At 42.9% G+C, this 13,298-nt stretch overlaps 1 protein-coding gene and 1 pseudogene across 4 annotated transcripts in view; one reads left to right on the plus strand and one right to left on the minus strand.

Moving 5' to 3' along the window:
- The window catches only part of KIAA1257 (KIAA1257 ortholog), a 67,293-nt gene that overhangs the window by 27,699 nt on the left and 26,296 nt on the right, over positions 1-13,298 (plus strand). For all 4 annotated transcript variants that reach the window (XM_029916173.1, XM_029916175.1, XM_029916172.1 and 1 more), the window contains one exon: positions 3,625-4,529. In XM_029916173.1, coding sequence (XP_029772033.1) covers positions 3,625-4,529 — 905 coding nt within the window. The remainder of the gene's footprint in view (positions 1-3,624; positions 4,530-13,298) is intronic.
- Positions 12,678-13,298, minus strand: part of LOC115273205 — an 845-nt pseudogene continuing 224 nt past the window's right edge.

Genomic DNA, 13,298 nt, shown 5'->3' on the forward strand with positions numbered 1-13,298 from the left:
CCTTTTGATTACCTAAGGACAGCGGGCCTGGAAGGCCAGTGTGAGCCCTTAAATGACCAATGAAGAAAGGATCTTTTCTTTTATGAATTAAAGACTGAAGTTGCATAAAAAGAGGAGCGGCCCCTGAACTCTGTCTAATTTGGGCTGCAGTTTCTAGCAAGGGTACAGAGTTAGCTATATAAGCACTGTCTGTGTATAGATTAAAAGGTCTGTCATGAAAAGCGGAAAAGACCGCAATAACTGCGTGCAGCTCCACAAGTTGAGCAGAAGTGGACGGGGTGGAAAAACTTATGACCTGATCCTTAAAAGTATAAGCCGCAACGCCAATAGAGGATCCATCAGTAAAAACTACTAAGGCCTGTGATAGGGGCTGTTGGGAGGTTTTTGTTGGAAATATAAATTCATGATTTTTAAGGAAATGTAGGAGTTTATCAGGTGGATAGTGGAGTGTCCGTAGAGTGTCTAACCTGAGTTCCAATTTTTGAGTAGTTATATGGGCTCCTGAAATCTGAAAACCCAGGTAAGTGTAAGGGTCTTGTAACTGCACCTTTTCAGGGGCTATTTGCAGCCCGTGAGCCTGTAGGGACGATTGTAAGTCATCAAAGCATTTCAGCACCTGCTGCCTGTCTCTCCCTGCCAGGAGAACGTCAGCCATATAATGTACAATATATATTTCCCTCCAAACATCCGGTACCTTTTGAATGGCTTTTGCCACAAACCTTTGACACAAGGTAGGGCTACTAGCCATGCCCTGAGGTAAAACCTTCCATTGATATCTTATCATGGGCTCTTTAAGATTAGCAGAGGGCACGCTAAAAGCGAATCGCTCTTGGTCATCAGGGTGGAGGGGGATGGTAAAGAAACAGTCTTTAAGGTCTATGACAATTTTATAATACCCTAGAAGTATAGCCACAGGAGAGGGAAGCCCTGGCTGGCGTTTACCCATTAGGACCATAGTTCACTGCCCTAAGGTCCTGCAACAATCTCCATTTACCAGATTTCTTTTTTATGACGAATATAGGTGTATTCCATGGGGACTCGCTCTCCGCTAAGCGTCCAGCAGCCATCTGCTCCTGTACTAGCTGATGTGCCGCTCGTAGCTTTTCACCAAATAAAGGCCATTGATCAACCCACACAGGGTCATTAGACTTCCAAGTGATTTTATTTGCATGGGGCACAGGCATGTCAATGGCCACTAGGGTAAATTTCCAACACCTTTTCTTTGATGGTTATTTTGTACCTCAATAGGCTGGGTAATACCGTTTTCATTTTTTCCAAGTCCCTTTCCCGGCTTAAATCCCTGAGTTAGCATCTGTGCTGTAACCAAATCATTAGGGCTACACATAATGATACCCATTTGATTTAAAAGTTCTCGCCCCCACAAATTAACATAACATATTGAATAACATAATTAATAACATAAGGTTGAATGTCTCCCTGATTTCCTTCTGCATCCTGCCAGTGCAGTAATTTTGTACTCTTTTCTGGGTTTATACTCTGTCCTATGCCTTTAAGGTTGGTTAAGGTAGGGGGTAAGGGCCATTGTGAAGGCCAGGCCTCTTTTTTAATAATGGTGACATCTGCTCCTGTGTCTATTAGGCCTTGAAATTCTTTGCCATCAAGCCAGAGTGTAAGCATGGGTTTTTGGGTGTTAACAGGCTGTACCCAATAAGCATCGGAGGAGCCAAACCCTTGGGCTTCTCGGCTTGAGTTTTTAAGCGAGTTGTCAGCAGCAGGAAAAGGCAGCAGAAGTAATTGTGCGATGCGCTGTCCTGAGGGTATTGTGGTAATCTCCTGAGGGGAGGAGGCCACAATTTTTATTTCTCCTATGTAGTCGTTGTCTATCACTCCGGGATAGACATGTAGCCCTCTAACTATAGCACTACTGCGTCCCAAAATTAAACCAAAAGTTTTAGGGGGTAAGGGACCATAAATTCCAGTAGCTAGGATTTGGACTCCCATCTTGGGGGTCAATACTGTGCGGGCGGCGAGACAGAGGTCCAGTCCCGCACTTCCTGGGGTTGCTCTGCAGAGGTCAGAAACGGATTGTTTGTGGGAACAAACTTGACTGCCCCAGAGGTTTGTCTGGGTTTCTGGGCCTGGGGCTGGCCTCAATTCCCGTTTCCCTGCAGGGGTGGTAATGGGTTACCCTGTGAGTCTGTCTTGGATTTACAATCCCTAACCCAATGCCGGCCCTTCTGACATCGCGGACACACTCTAAGAGGGAGGCTTTGATTAGCGACCCATGAACTAGATTTACAATCCCTGGCAAGGTGCCCTTCCTTGCCACATCTAAAACATTTTTCCTTGCCTTGGTGGCCTAAGGATTTGGCTGCGGCCATTGCTAAATCCTGCTGGTAAGGCGGGCTGATATCTGAACACAATCTAATGTAACCAGAAAGATCTGTCTTTTTATGATAGGATCTAATAGCTGCCTGACATTCGGAATTTGCATTTTCATAGGCCAATTGTTTAACAAAGTCGGAGCTAGCGTAGGCGTTACCAAGGATAGCCCCGCTGCCGCTGCCGTAAGAAGCCTATGTACCAAGTCAGTGAAAGGCTCATTTGGACCCTGTTTGACATTAGTTAAAAAGGAGCTATGATCCCGTTTAGCTGGCAACTTTTTCCAGGCTTCAATCCCAGCTGTCTGTATTTGAGCAAACAAGCCGGCAGCTGTATCTCAGTGCTAGCATAATTTCCCTCTCCTGTTAGCATCTCCAAGTCCCACCCATTACTGGCTTGCCAAGCAGTCTCCTTACAAGATTCACCATATTCTGATTTCCATAACAAATAATCCCCTCCAGATAAGGCTAAGGTGGCTCGAGCAAGCGTGTACCAATCACTAGGGGTGAGCCGTTTGTCAGCCACTGATTTTATGATCGCCATGGTATATGGTGCTGTGGCCCCGTACTGCGATATGGCAGATTTGAGCTCTTTAATGACCTTAAAATCAAAACCAGAATGTTGTCTCCATGCTTGCCCCTGGGCGTCAGTAGTTCACGTGGAGTATGACTTCAGATCATACACTTGCATAAGGGTTAACTTGTGATAATAAAATCTTAGCACCAAGGTTAAAACTTGCAAGATTCCCTGTTTTCTGTCCCTCCTTTCCATCTCATGCTCCACACCCCTTTAAAGCCCCAGACCTCTGAGTCTTTCTTCACCTTGTATCTTTCTCCTTGACTAGCAGGCGATATGCTGAAGGTGAGCCCATGCCAGCCCTCCCGATGGATGTCTGGGAAATACGGATTACCTTTCCTAAAAGCCACTTATCTCCACCTTTGCTGCACCTCGCCTTGGACTTGGAAGTAAAAATACAGGTGTGCAAAATGCACATAACTTGTCTTCATGACACCCAGTTTGAGAGGAGGAAATAGTGACTTAATACTTAGTAAGTCTTTGTCTTGTGTCAGCACCATCTTGGGGCTTTCACATATGTCACTTAATCCTGGCAGGGAAGGCTCTTTCGTCAGTATTTTGTGGATGAGGAAATCCAGGCCACCAGGCTACAGGTGACACATATGGCATGAGGATTTGAGCCCCTGTGGGAGTCTTCCCTTAAAGGGGAGGCAGAGTGACCACCACTGTACCCCAGTGACATGCTGTCCCCTCCCTCTCTCCTAGCGGCTGTGCTCCCCAGTGTACTGCAGGTACCAGTTCTTTAAGACTCCAGTTCACAGGACGGAGGGGAAGCCCCACGGAACACACATCTACTTCCAGGACATCAATGTCATCTTTCTTGGAGCAATACAGCCCAGTGACCTGAGGGAATACCTGGAGGGCCCCCCCATGGTTGTGGAAGTTCACGACAGGGATCGCAAGTTAGAGGAATATTCCCAGAAGCCCGCCCTGTTTGGGGATGACCCCTTGGATTCATACCTCAATCTCCAGGCCCTCATCTCTCCGGAAGAGACAGAGAACAACCCCTTCGAGTCCCAAAACAAGATGTGGGACCCTTATGGGGTTGCCAAGGTCAGTTTTGCTGACCTTCTCCTTGGCCACAAGTACTTGAACTTGGTTGTCCCCATCCACAGGTGTGAGCCCAAGCCCACACACCACGGCCAGGATGGCAGGAGGAGGAAGGTTGTGGGGTTTCGGGTCCCCACAGATGGCTTCCAGCATAACCCAGTGCCCATGGGCAACTACCTCGAGGCCAACTCCCAGCTCAAGCTGCGGGTGGACATTGCAGTGCCACTGCAGGGCAGGGCTGAAGCCCCTGACCCAGAACATATGGGCACCCTGTTTGGCCGCATCATTTTCGTGTTTTACTCCAGGAAGCTCTCCCCACTCTACAGCCTGCTGGAGGACATCACCATGATCAATGCCAAGGCCCTTGACCTGGACTCCTACCCTACTGGGAACATCCAGCAGATACTATCTGCCTATAAGATGCGTGTGGGGATCCAGGAAAGGCAGGACCTGGATGTGCTCACTGGCTTCCACCTGATGGATGGCAAGATCCATCTTTTCATTCTGGAAGGATTGGCTGACCAAGGCTTGAAGCGGCTGTGGGACAGCCATCAAAGCCGGTGAGTGGCTGGTTTTGTGTTTCACGTAAAAGCATCGTGTCTGGACGCTGAGTGAGTGGAGAAATCTATTGAAGCCAGGCTCAGGTTCAGGATCCTCATCTGTGAGAAGGATGTGTTGATTCAGTTTCTCTTGGGGTTTATTATAAAGCACTTTACAGGGCTCTGTAATTGGCCTTGATCACAGGAGCATTTGCTTGCCTTTGGCTGAAGACAAGACATTAGGGGCATATAGAAGAGAGGAAAATGGGTTTGCCTTCAGACTTCTTTTTTGGGGGGGATTTTATTTTATTATTATTTTTTAAAAAATAGTTTATTGTCAAATTGGTTTCCATACACCCTTCAGACTTCTGAGAGGACTAGTTGGCTAACAAGAAGAAGAATGTTCTATATCGCCCTAAGATGGAGACCACAGGGAAATAGATTTCAACTCAGCCTGAGGAAGACCTATCTGATTATTTTGAGGCTGGAGAAGCTGCCTCGGCTAGAGAAGGTTCCCCTTCCCTGCTGGCCTTCAGGAGCCCCTGCTGACTCTCAGTGGGGTATTGTAGAGGCAGTTAAAGGGTCAGATTCAGGGCTAGAGCAGGTGACTCCTTATGGTCCTTCTGTTCTTTAGTTTTGGTTTCATGACACTTCTCTTTTCCTTTCATTATTTGCAAGTATCCTAGTTTGGGTTCAAGAGACCTCCTTTTTAAGTCTGGGAACACACCCCTCTCTGTCTTTGGAGTTCAGAAGCCCCAGGACCCAGATGCTCCCAACACAGGTAGTCCTGAGGTTGAGTCCATCTGTCCAGGAGGGGAGAGCAGCCCTGCGGGCACCTGTCTTAATGTGCCAGTTCACCATCAAGCTTCTCTGTGCAGAGGCCAGCATTGTGTCGAGTTATCTGCCCTGGAGAACTGAAGACGTAGGTCCACACAGAAACTTGTGCAGGCATGTCCACAGCAGCATTATTTATAATAGTCAAAAAGTGGAAACAACCCAAATGTGCAGCAGCCAATGAACAAGATGTAATACATTCATACACATGAGTAATATGCAGCCATGAAAAAGGGATGAAGTCCTGACATGCATACTCCAACATAAACAAACCTTGACAACATACCAAGTAAAAGAAGCCAGCCATAAGAGGCCACAGCTTTATGATTCTGTTTATACAAAATGTCTAGAACAGTCAAATCCATAGAGACAGAAGATTAGTGGTTCCCAAAGTCTCTCAGGAGAGAGATGAGGGAGAAGTGAGAAGTGACCAGTAGTAGCTACAGTTTCTTTTTGGGGTGATGAAAATTTCTAGAATTAATGTATGTGATTGCACAACATTGTTAATATACTAAACACCATTGAATTGTTACAATTAAAAAGGGTAGACTTACAGTGTGCAGTAAAGAATCTGGCCTTGCCTGAAAGGTCTGGCCTTTGCCCTTGGTTTCTGGGAGATGATACATGTCACACCTGATATAAGTGCCTTTGTTTAAGTTGGGGGCTGACCAGCCTTACCTGATAACCGTAGGATGGAGGTTGGCCATGCCAGGTAGACCAACAGTGCGATTCGCAGTTGGGGCTTTGGTTTTGCAGTGTCAGCTGATCTACAGACTGAGATTGCCATGTGGGCCTCAGTAATGGAGCCCAAATAAAAACTCTACACACGAGGGTTTGGGGGGACTTTTCTCTGCATGTTGTCCCTCATCAATGTTATAAGGGTGATGCATTCTGATTCCATGAGGAGAGAGCAATGGAAGCTTGGTGTTTGGAACCATCCTGCACTCTGCCTTACGTGTCTCTTCCTCTGGCTGATTTTAATCTGTATCCTTTCCCCGTAATAAGCTGTGAGTGTGAGTATAACAGCTTTCAGTAAGTTCTATGAGTTCTTGTAGCAAATTGATGAGCCTGAGGGTGGTATTAGGAACCCCCTGAACTTGAGTTGGTATCAGAAATCAGGGCAGTTTGGGGGACTAGGACCTTGAACTCTGTAGTTTGGCTAAGTCAGGGGGTATTGTATTGTATCTCGATGAACACTTTTTTTCCAGTATAAGACATAATATAAAGTATGTTCATGGACCCCAGTTAAATTAAGCTACAAATAAAAAATCACTAACCAGGAAAAAATTTCACATGCCTGGAAATGAACACTTCCAAGTCAGAGAAGCTGTAATAGAAATTAAACGTTATTGAATTGAACAGAGTATAATATCTAAATTTGTGGGGTGATATTCATGTGTTATTTATTTATTATTTATTTATTAATATTGATTTTTTTTGAGAGAGAGAGACAGACAGACAGAGTGTGAGCAGGGAAGGAACAGAGAAAGAGAGAGGGAGACACAGAATCCAAAGCAGGCTCCAGCCTCTGAGCTGTTAGCACAGAGCCCAATGCGGGGCTCAAACCCACAGACTGTGAGAACATGACCTGAGCTGAAGTCAGATGTTTAATCAAGACATCCAGGTGCCCCTTAAAATGTTATTGAGAGGAAACTTTATAGACTTAAAAACTTGTATTAGAAAAGAAGAAAGGCTGAAAATGATTGCTAGATGTTGCAGACATTGAAATAAGTGTTTTAAATTATGGCAATAAATTTAAATATGTATAAGAAATTCCAAGTAATATAAAAATTTTCAGATAAGATAGTTTAATGATATTCCTGGATACAGAAGTCTATGTAAAAATCTATTTAATTTCTGAATACCATCTACATACAAAAATCATTTGTAAAAAAAGGTAACATTCTTAAGTATCAAAAATATGAAATTCACATAAATAAATTCAAAAAGGAGTGGAAGACCTCTACCATGAATATTATGGAACCTTTAGAAACAGTAAAGAAAACCTAAATAAGTGAAGCAACATACCATGTTCATGGATTTGAGCACTGACTATTGTAGAGGGTGTCAGTTATCCCCAAATTGGATAGATTCAATGCAACCTCAGTTTAAAAATACCACTTTTTAATTGGATCAACATGAAAAAAATACACTCTTGAATAAGAACAAGATGGGGGAACTTGCTCTACCTGATATCAGGGCTCATTATAAAACTACAGTGATTAAGATCGTGTATTGGTTCAGGGATAGACAAGCAGATGTATAGGATGTAATAGAAAATCCAAAAACAGGCCTACATGTAAGTGGTTACTTGACATATGACATATGCAAATTGCAGAATCAGTGGGAATGAATTTTAAATTCATTAAAAGCATGAATTTACATATGTGATACCACTTTCCACTCACTAGTTTGGCTAGAATAAAAATGTCAGATTATAGCAAGTGTTGACAAGGATGTAAAGAAATCAGAATTGTTATTCACAGCTGGTAAGAATTAGATGAATTAGATCATGGGGTCACTTTGGAATATAGTCTGGCAGTTCCTCAAATGACTAAGAAGCGTTACCATTTGAGCTAGCAGTCCCACTCTTAGGTAAATGCCCAAGATAAATGAACTATATGTTCACACTAAACAGTGTACAACTTTATAGCAGGATTATGATAGCCATTAGGGGGGCACCTGAGTGGCTCCATTGGTTGAGCTTCTGACTCTGGCTCAGATCACGATCTCATGGTTCATGAGAGCGAGGCCCACGTTCGGCTCTCTGCTGCCTGAACAGAGCCCATTTCAGATCCTCTGTCCCCCTCTCTTTTCTCCTCTCCCCATCTCAAAAATAAACATTTGAAAAATAGCCATTAGGTGGAAACTATCCAAATGTTCATGAATTGATAAATGGCTAGACAAAAATATGATACGTAAATACAATGAACTGTTACTTGGACCTAAAAAGAAATGAAATAGCGACACACACTACAACACGAATGAACCTTGGGAACATTAAGCTAAGTGACTGAAGCCTGTCACGACGACCACATACTGTATGAGTCCTTATATGAAATGTCAAAAAGAGGCAAATCCATAGAGGAGTGAATGCTTAGGGCTGTGGGTCTGGGGGTGACAGTAGAGGGAATGACAGGGAGTGGTTATAAGTTTGTTTTTTAGGTGACGAGAAAACTCTAATGTTGATTGTGGTGATGGTTGCACATGTCTGCGAATAGAAAAAAAAGATTGAATTATACACATTAAATGAATGAATTGTATGGAGTATGAATTAAATGTCAATTAAAAAATACTTGCAGTTGAGGGCGCCTGACTGGCTCAGTCGGTTTAAGCCACCCACTCTTGATTTTGGCTCAGGTCATGATCTCACAGTTCGTGAGTTCAGCCCCCGTGTTGGGCTCTGAACTGACAGTGCAGACCCTGCTTGGGATTCTCTCCGCCCCTCTTCTGCTCATGTTCTCTCCCTCTCAAAATAAATAAACATTATAAATTAAAAAAAATACCTCTTGTGGACAGAAAAACAGTGAGGAAAGGAGAAACTTTTCAAAAAAGGTGTTGGGATTATTGTTTATCCATAAGAAAAAAGGAAGATAACTTTCTACATTGAACCACTCACACATATCAATTCCAGCTGGATTTAAAAAGCTGTGTACATTTTCAACTTAAAAACATTTTTTTAATGTTTATTTTTGGAAAGCATGTGAGAGAGAGCACGAGCACAAGCAGGGGAGGGGCAGAGAGAAAGGGAGACACAGAACCTGAAACGGGCTCCAGACTCTGAGCTGTCAGCACAGAGCCCGACGCAGAGATCAGACTCACAAACCAGGAGATCATGACCTGAGCCGAAGTTGGACGCTTAACCGACTGAGCCACCCAGGTGCTCTTCAGCTTTTTATTTTGAAATATAGATTCACAGGAAGTTCAAAGAATGTCACAGAGTCTCACATATGCTTTCCCCACAATGGTCACACCTTACCTAACTGTAGTAGACTGTCTAAACCAGGACACGGACAGCAGGACACTGTGTGTGCTGTCTATACTAGTTCATCAGATACAAATCTGTACGACCCCTACACTAATGAAGATCTAGAACTAGGACATCATCACGAGCTCTCCTGCACGCTATGTATTTACACTCATGCCCACCCTCTTCCACCATCCTGTTTTCCATCTCCTTGATATTTTCATCGGTGTATAATTTTACATACTAGTGGAATCATGCACTATATGACCTTAGGAAATTGGTTTTTTTCCCACTCAGTATAAAGTGCTAGAAATCCATCCAAGTTTTTACGTATATCAATAGCTCATTCCTCTTTGTTGTGGAATTTTTCACAAAATGCGTGTACCATAGTTTAACCCAACATTTGTTGAGAGACTTTTTGGTTATTCCCAGCTTTTGACTTTTACAAGTGAACGATAACGTACAGGTTTTTATGTGGATGTAAGTTTTCTTTTTAATTGAATTATAAATGGGTTACAATATTATATTAGCTCCAGACATACAGGACAGTGATTGGATATTTTTATAAACTGCAAAGTGATCACCTGGGTTCATTGAAATACCATCAGTCACCTACAAAGTCATTACAATATTATTGATGCAATTCCCTGTGACTTATTTATTTTATAACTAGAAGTTTGTGCTCTTAATCCCCACCACCTATTTCACCCATTCCTTCCCAGCTCCCTGCCCCAGAAGCCACCAGTTTCATCTCTGTACCCGTGAATGTTTTGTTTTATTTGTTCCTTCCGGGTTTTAGATTTCACAAAAAATGAAACCATACAGTACTTGTCTCTGTCTGACTCATTTCACTGAGCACAATCCCCTTTGGGTTTGTTCATGTTGTTGCAAATGGCGAGATCTCTTTCTTTTTATATGGTTTAGTAGTATTTCATTGTATATATTTATACCACATCTTCGTTTTTAAAAATTTTATTTAAATTCAAGTTAGTTAACAAAGTGTAGTATTGATTTCAGGAGTAGAACTCAGTAACTCCTCACTTACCTGTAACACCCAGGGCTCATCCCAACAAGTGCCCTCCTTAATGCCCATCACCCATTTAGCCCATCCCCCTCCCACCACCCCTCCAGCAACCCTCAGTTTGTTCTCTGTATTTAAGAGTCTCTTAATGATTTGCCTCCCTGTTTCTTATTTTTCCCTCCTTCCCCATGTTCATCTGTTGTGTTTGTTTAATTCCACATATGAGTGAGATCATATATTTGTCTGTCTCTGCCTGACTTATTTTGCTCAGCATAATACACTCTAGTTACATCTACATTGTTGCAAATGACAAGATTTCATTCTTTTTAATTGCTGAGTAATACTCCATTGTAAGTATACCACATCTTCTTTATCCATTCATCAAGTTGATGGACACTTGGGCTCTTTGCATAATTTAGCTGCTATAGTTGATAGTGCTGCTATAAATATTGGGGTGCATGTGCCCCTTCAAGTCAGCATTTTTATACCCTTTGGATAAATAGCTAGTAGTGCAGTCACTGGGTCCTAAGGTAGTTCTATTTTTAAATTTTGAAGAATCTCCATATTGTTTTCTATAGTGGCCGCACCAGTTTGCATTCTTACCAACAGTGCCCAAGGGTTCCCTTTTCTCCACATCCTCCATCACTAACGCTTATTTCTTGTGCTTTTGATAGTAGCCACTCTGACAGGTGTGAGGTGGTGTCTCATTGTGGTTTCGACTTGCATTCCCCCTGATGACGAGTGACATGGGGCATCTTTCCTGTGTCTGTTGCCATCTGCACACCTTCTTCTAAGAAATGTCTGTTCAGTTTCTCTGTCCATTTGTTAATTTTTTTTTCTTATGAGTCCTATGAGTTCTTTATATATTTTGGTTATCTATCCCTTATTGGGTATGCTGTATGCAAGTAGCTTCTCCCATTCAATATGTCGCCTTTTCTTTTTGTCGGCTTCCTTCACTGTGCAGAAGCTTTTCAGTTAGATGTAGTCCCATTGGTTTAGTTTTGCTTTTGTTGTCCTTGCCTGAGGAGATACAACCAAAAAAAATATTACTTAGATCAACATCTAAGAGCTTACTGCCTATGTTTTCTTCTATGAGTTTTTAAACAAATGTTTATTTAGGGAGAGAGACGGGGGCGGGGGGATGAATGGGGAAGGGGCAGAGAGAGAGAGAGAGAGAAAATCCCAAGCAGGCTCTATGCTGTCCACACAGAGCCCGATGCAGGGCTTGAACTCATGAGCCGTGAGATCAAGTGTTAGACACTTAACCAACCGAGCCACCCAGGAGCCCCTCTTCTGGGAGTTTTGTGGTTTCATTTAGGTGTTTAACCCATTTCAGTCTGTGTGGGTGGAAGAAAGTGGTCCAGTTTCATTCTGTTGCACGTAGGGGTCTAGTTTTCCAAACACCGTTGGTAAAGTGACTGTTTTCACATTGCATGTTCTTGCCTTCTTTGTCATGTATTAATTAACTGTATAATCCTAGGTTTATTTCTGGGCTCTCTCTTCTGTTCCATTGACCTGTGTGCCACTGCCGTACTGTTTGGATGACTATAGCTTTCTGGTACAACTTGAAATCTGGAAATGTGATGTGTCCAGTTTTGTTTTTCTTTTTCCAGATTTCTTTGGCTATTTGGGGTCTTTTTTTTTTTAATTTCTTAACTTTTTATTGACATTGGCAAATTAAAATAGAATAAATTAACAAGTATTTTCTCAAAAAAATGTTTTGTACAAAAATGCTGTCAAAATTTCCTAAAAAGCTTTCAACACAGTAGTATCTTTTCATGTACTGAATAGAACTATTAGCACAGTGTCAAAAATGTTGAAGACAGAAACAAAATAAAAATCTGTGAAATGTTTGCCACTGATGACGACATTCCACATCCTATTATTGTCTGTACATATGGGGGAGGGGACAGCCAACTTGAAAGTGAACAGTATGACTTTTCCTGATCCAGAACGGTTTGGCCCACGTCTGTTTAATCTTCCAGTTTAGCATATTTAAAAAATTAGTCTGTACTCAAATGCATAGTTAAAAAAATGAAGTGAGACGGCAGAGTTTGTGCAGTAATATCTGCTCTTCAAAGTTCATGTAACCAACTAAATGCAATTTTTCCTTTCACTCGTCAATCTGAATGCAACTCAGTCATTTGAAACCATCTACAAAATCCACAAGATTAAGCAGTTTGCCAAGATTAATATCTAACAGTTGAGCACTGGAGAAAGTGAGGAAGTAAGGAGTAAAAACAAACAAGAAAAAGGACCAAGTTAGCTAGGTATTTCAACTACATAAGGGAGGTGAATGTCAAGGCTACAAAATGAAACAAAAATGGGAAAAAAAAGTGGCAGCAATTTTTTTAAACCAATTTGTACAAATTTATAGTTTACTTTGTTTCCAAGTTCTCAAACCTTTCAAGATCTGAAAAGTGAGATACTGTGTCTAAGGGAATGTGATTTTTTTTTCTTTCTTCTTTTTTTTTTTTTTTTTAATTCACACTGAAGTTGGAGGTTTGATTTCTTTTCGCCAAGGTTTCGATCAAGTCAACAGCTTACTCTGCTGGGCTGCTGTTTGCACACGAAGTCCGTCATAAAATCAAACTCGTTTTGCCCCAGCCAGAGTTCGGGCAGCTCCTTGATGCGGTCCAAACCCATTTCTATCACTAAGAACATAAGCACTTCCTCGTCGATGATATCAGTGTCTATGACATTGGGCGGCCGCCGCTGCCGCCGCCCGCGCCGCCACCCAAGGTGCCGCCGGAGCCGCCAGGGGTGCTGCCGCCGCTGTGCTTGGGGTTGCAATCTCAGAAATGCTGGTTTGTCCCGTTCATCTGGTGGCCTGCAGCAGGGTGCAAATCCGGCATGTAGTGGTTGTGGGGGTAGGGGTGATGGTTGAAATACTGGTTGTTGAGCTTCTGCAGCTGCATGCTGGCCGGCAGGGAGCCTCCCTGGCTGGCCACCGGGGGGGGGGGGGGGG

This window comes from Suricata suricatta, chromosome 12, assembly GCF_006229205.1.
Source record: "Suricata suricatta isolate VVHF042 chromosome 12, meerkat_22Aug2017_6uvM2_HiC, whole genome shotgun sequence".
Lineage (NCBI taxonomy): Eukaryota > Metazoa > Chordata > Mammalia > Carnivora > Herpestidae > Suricata > Suricata suricatta.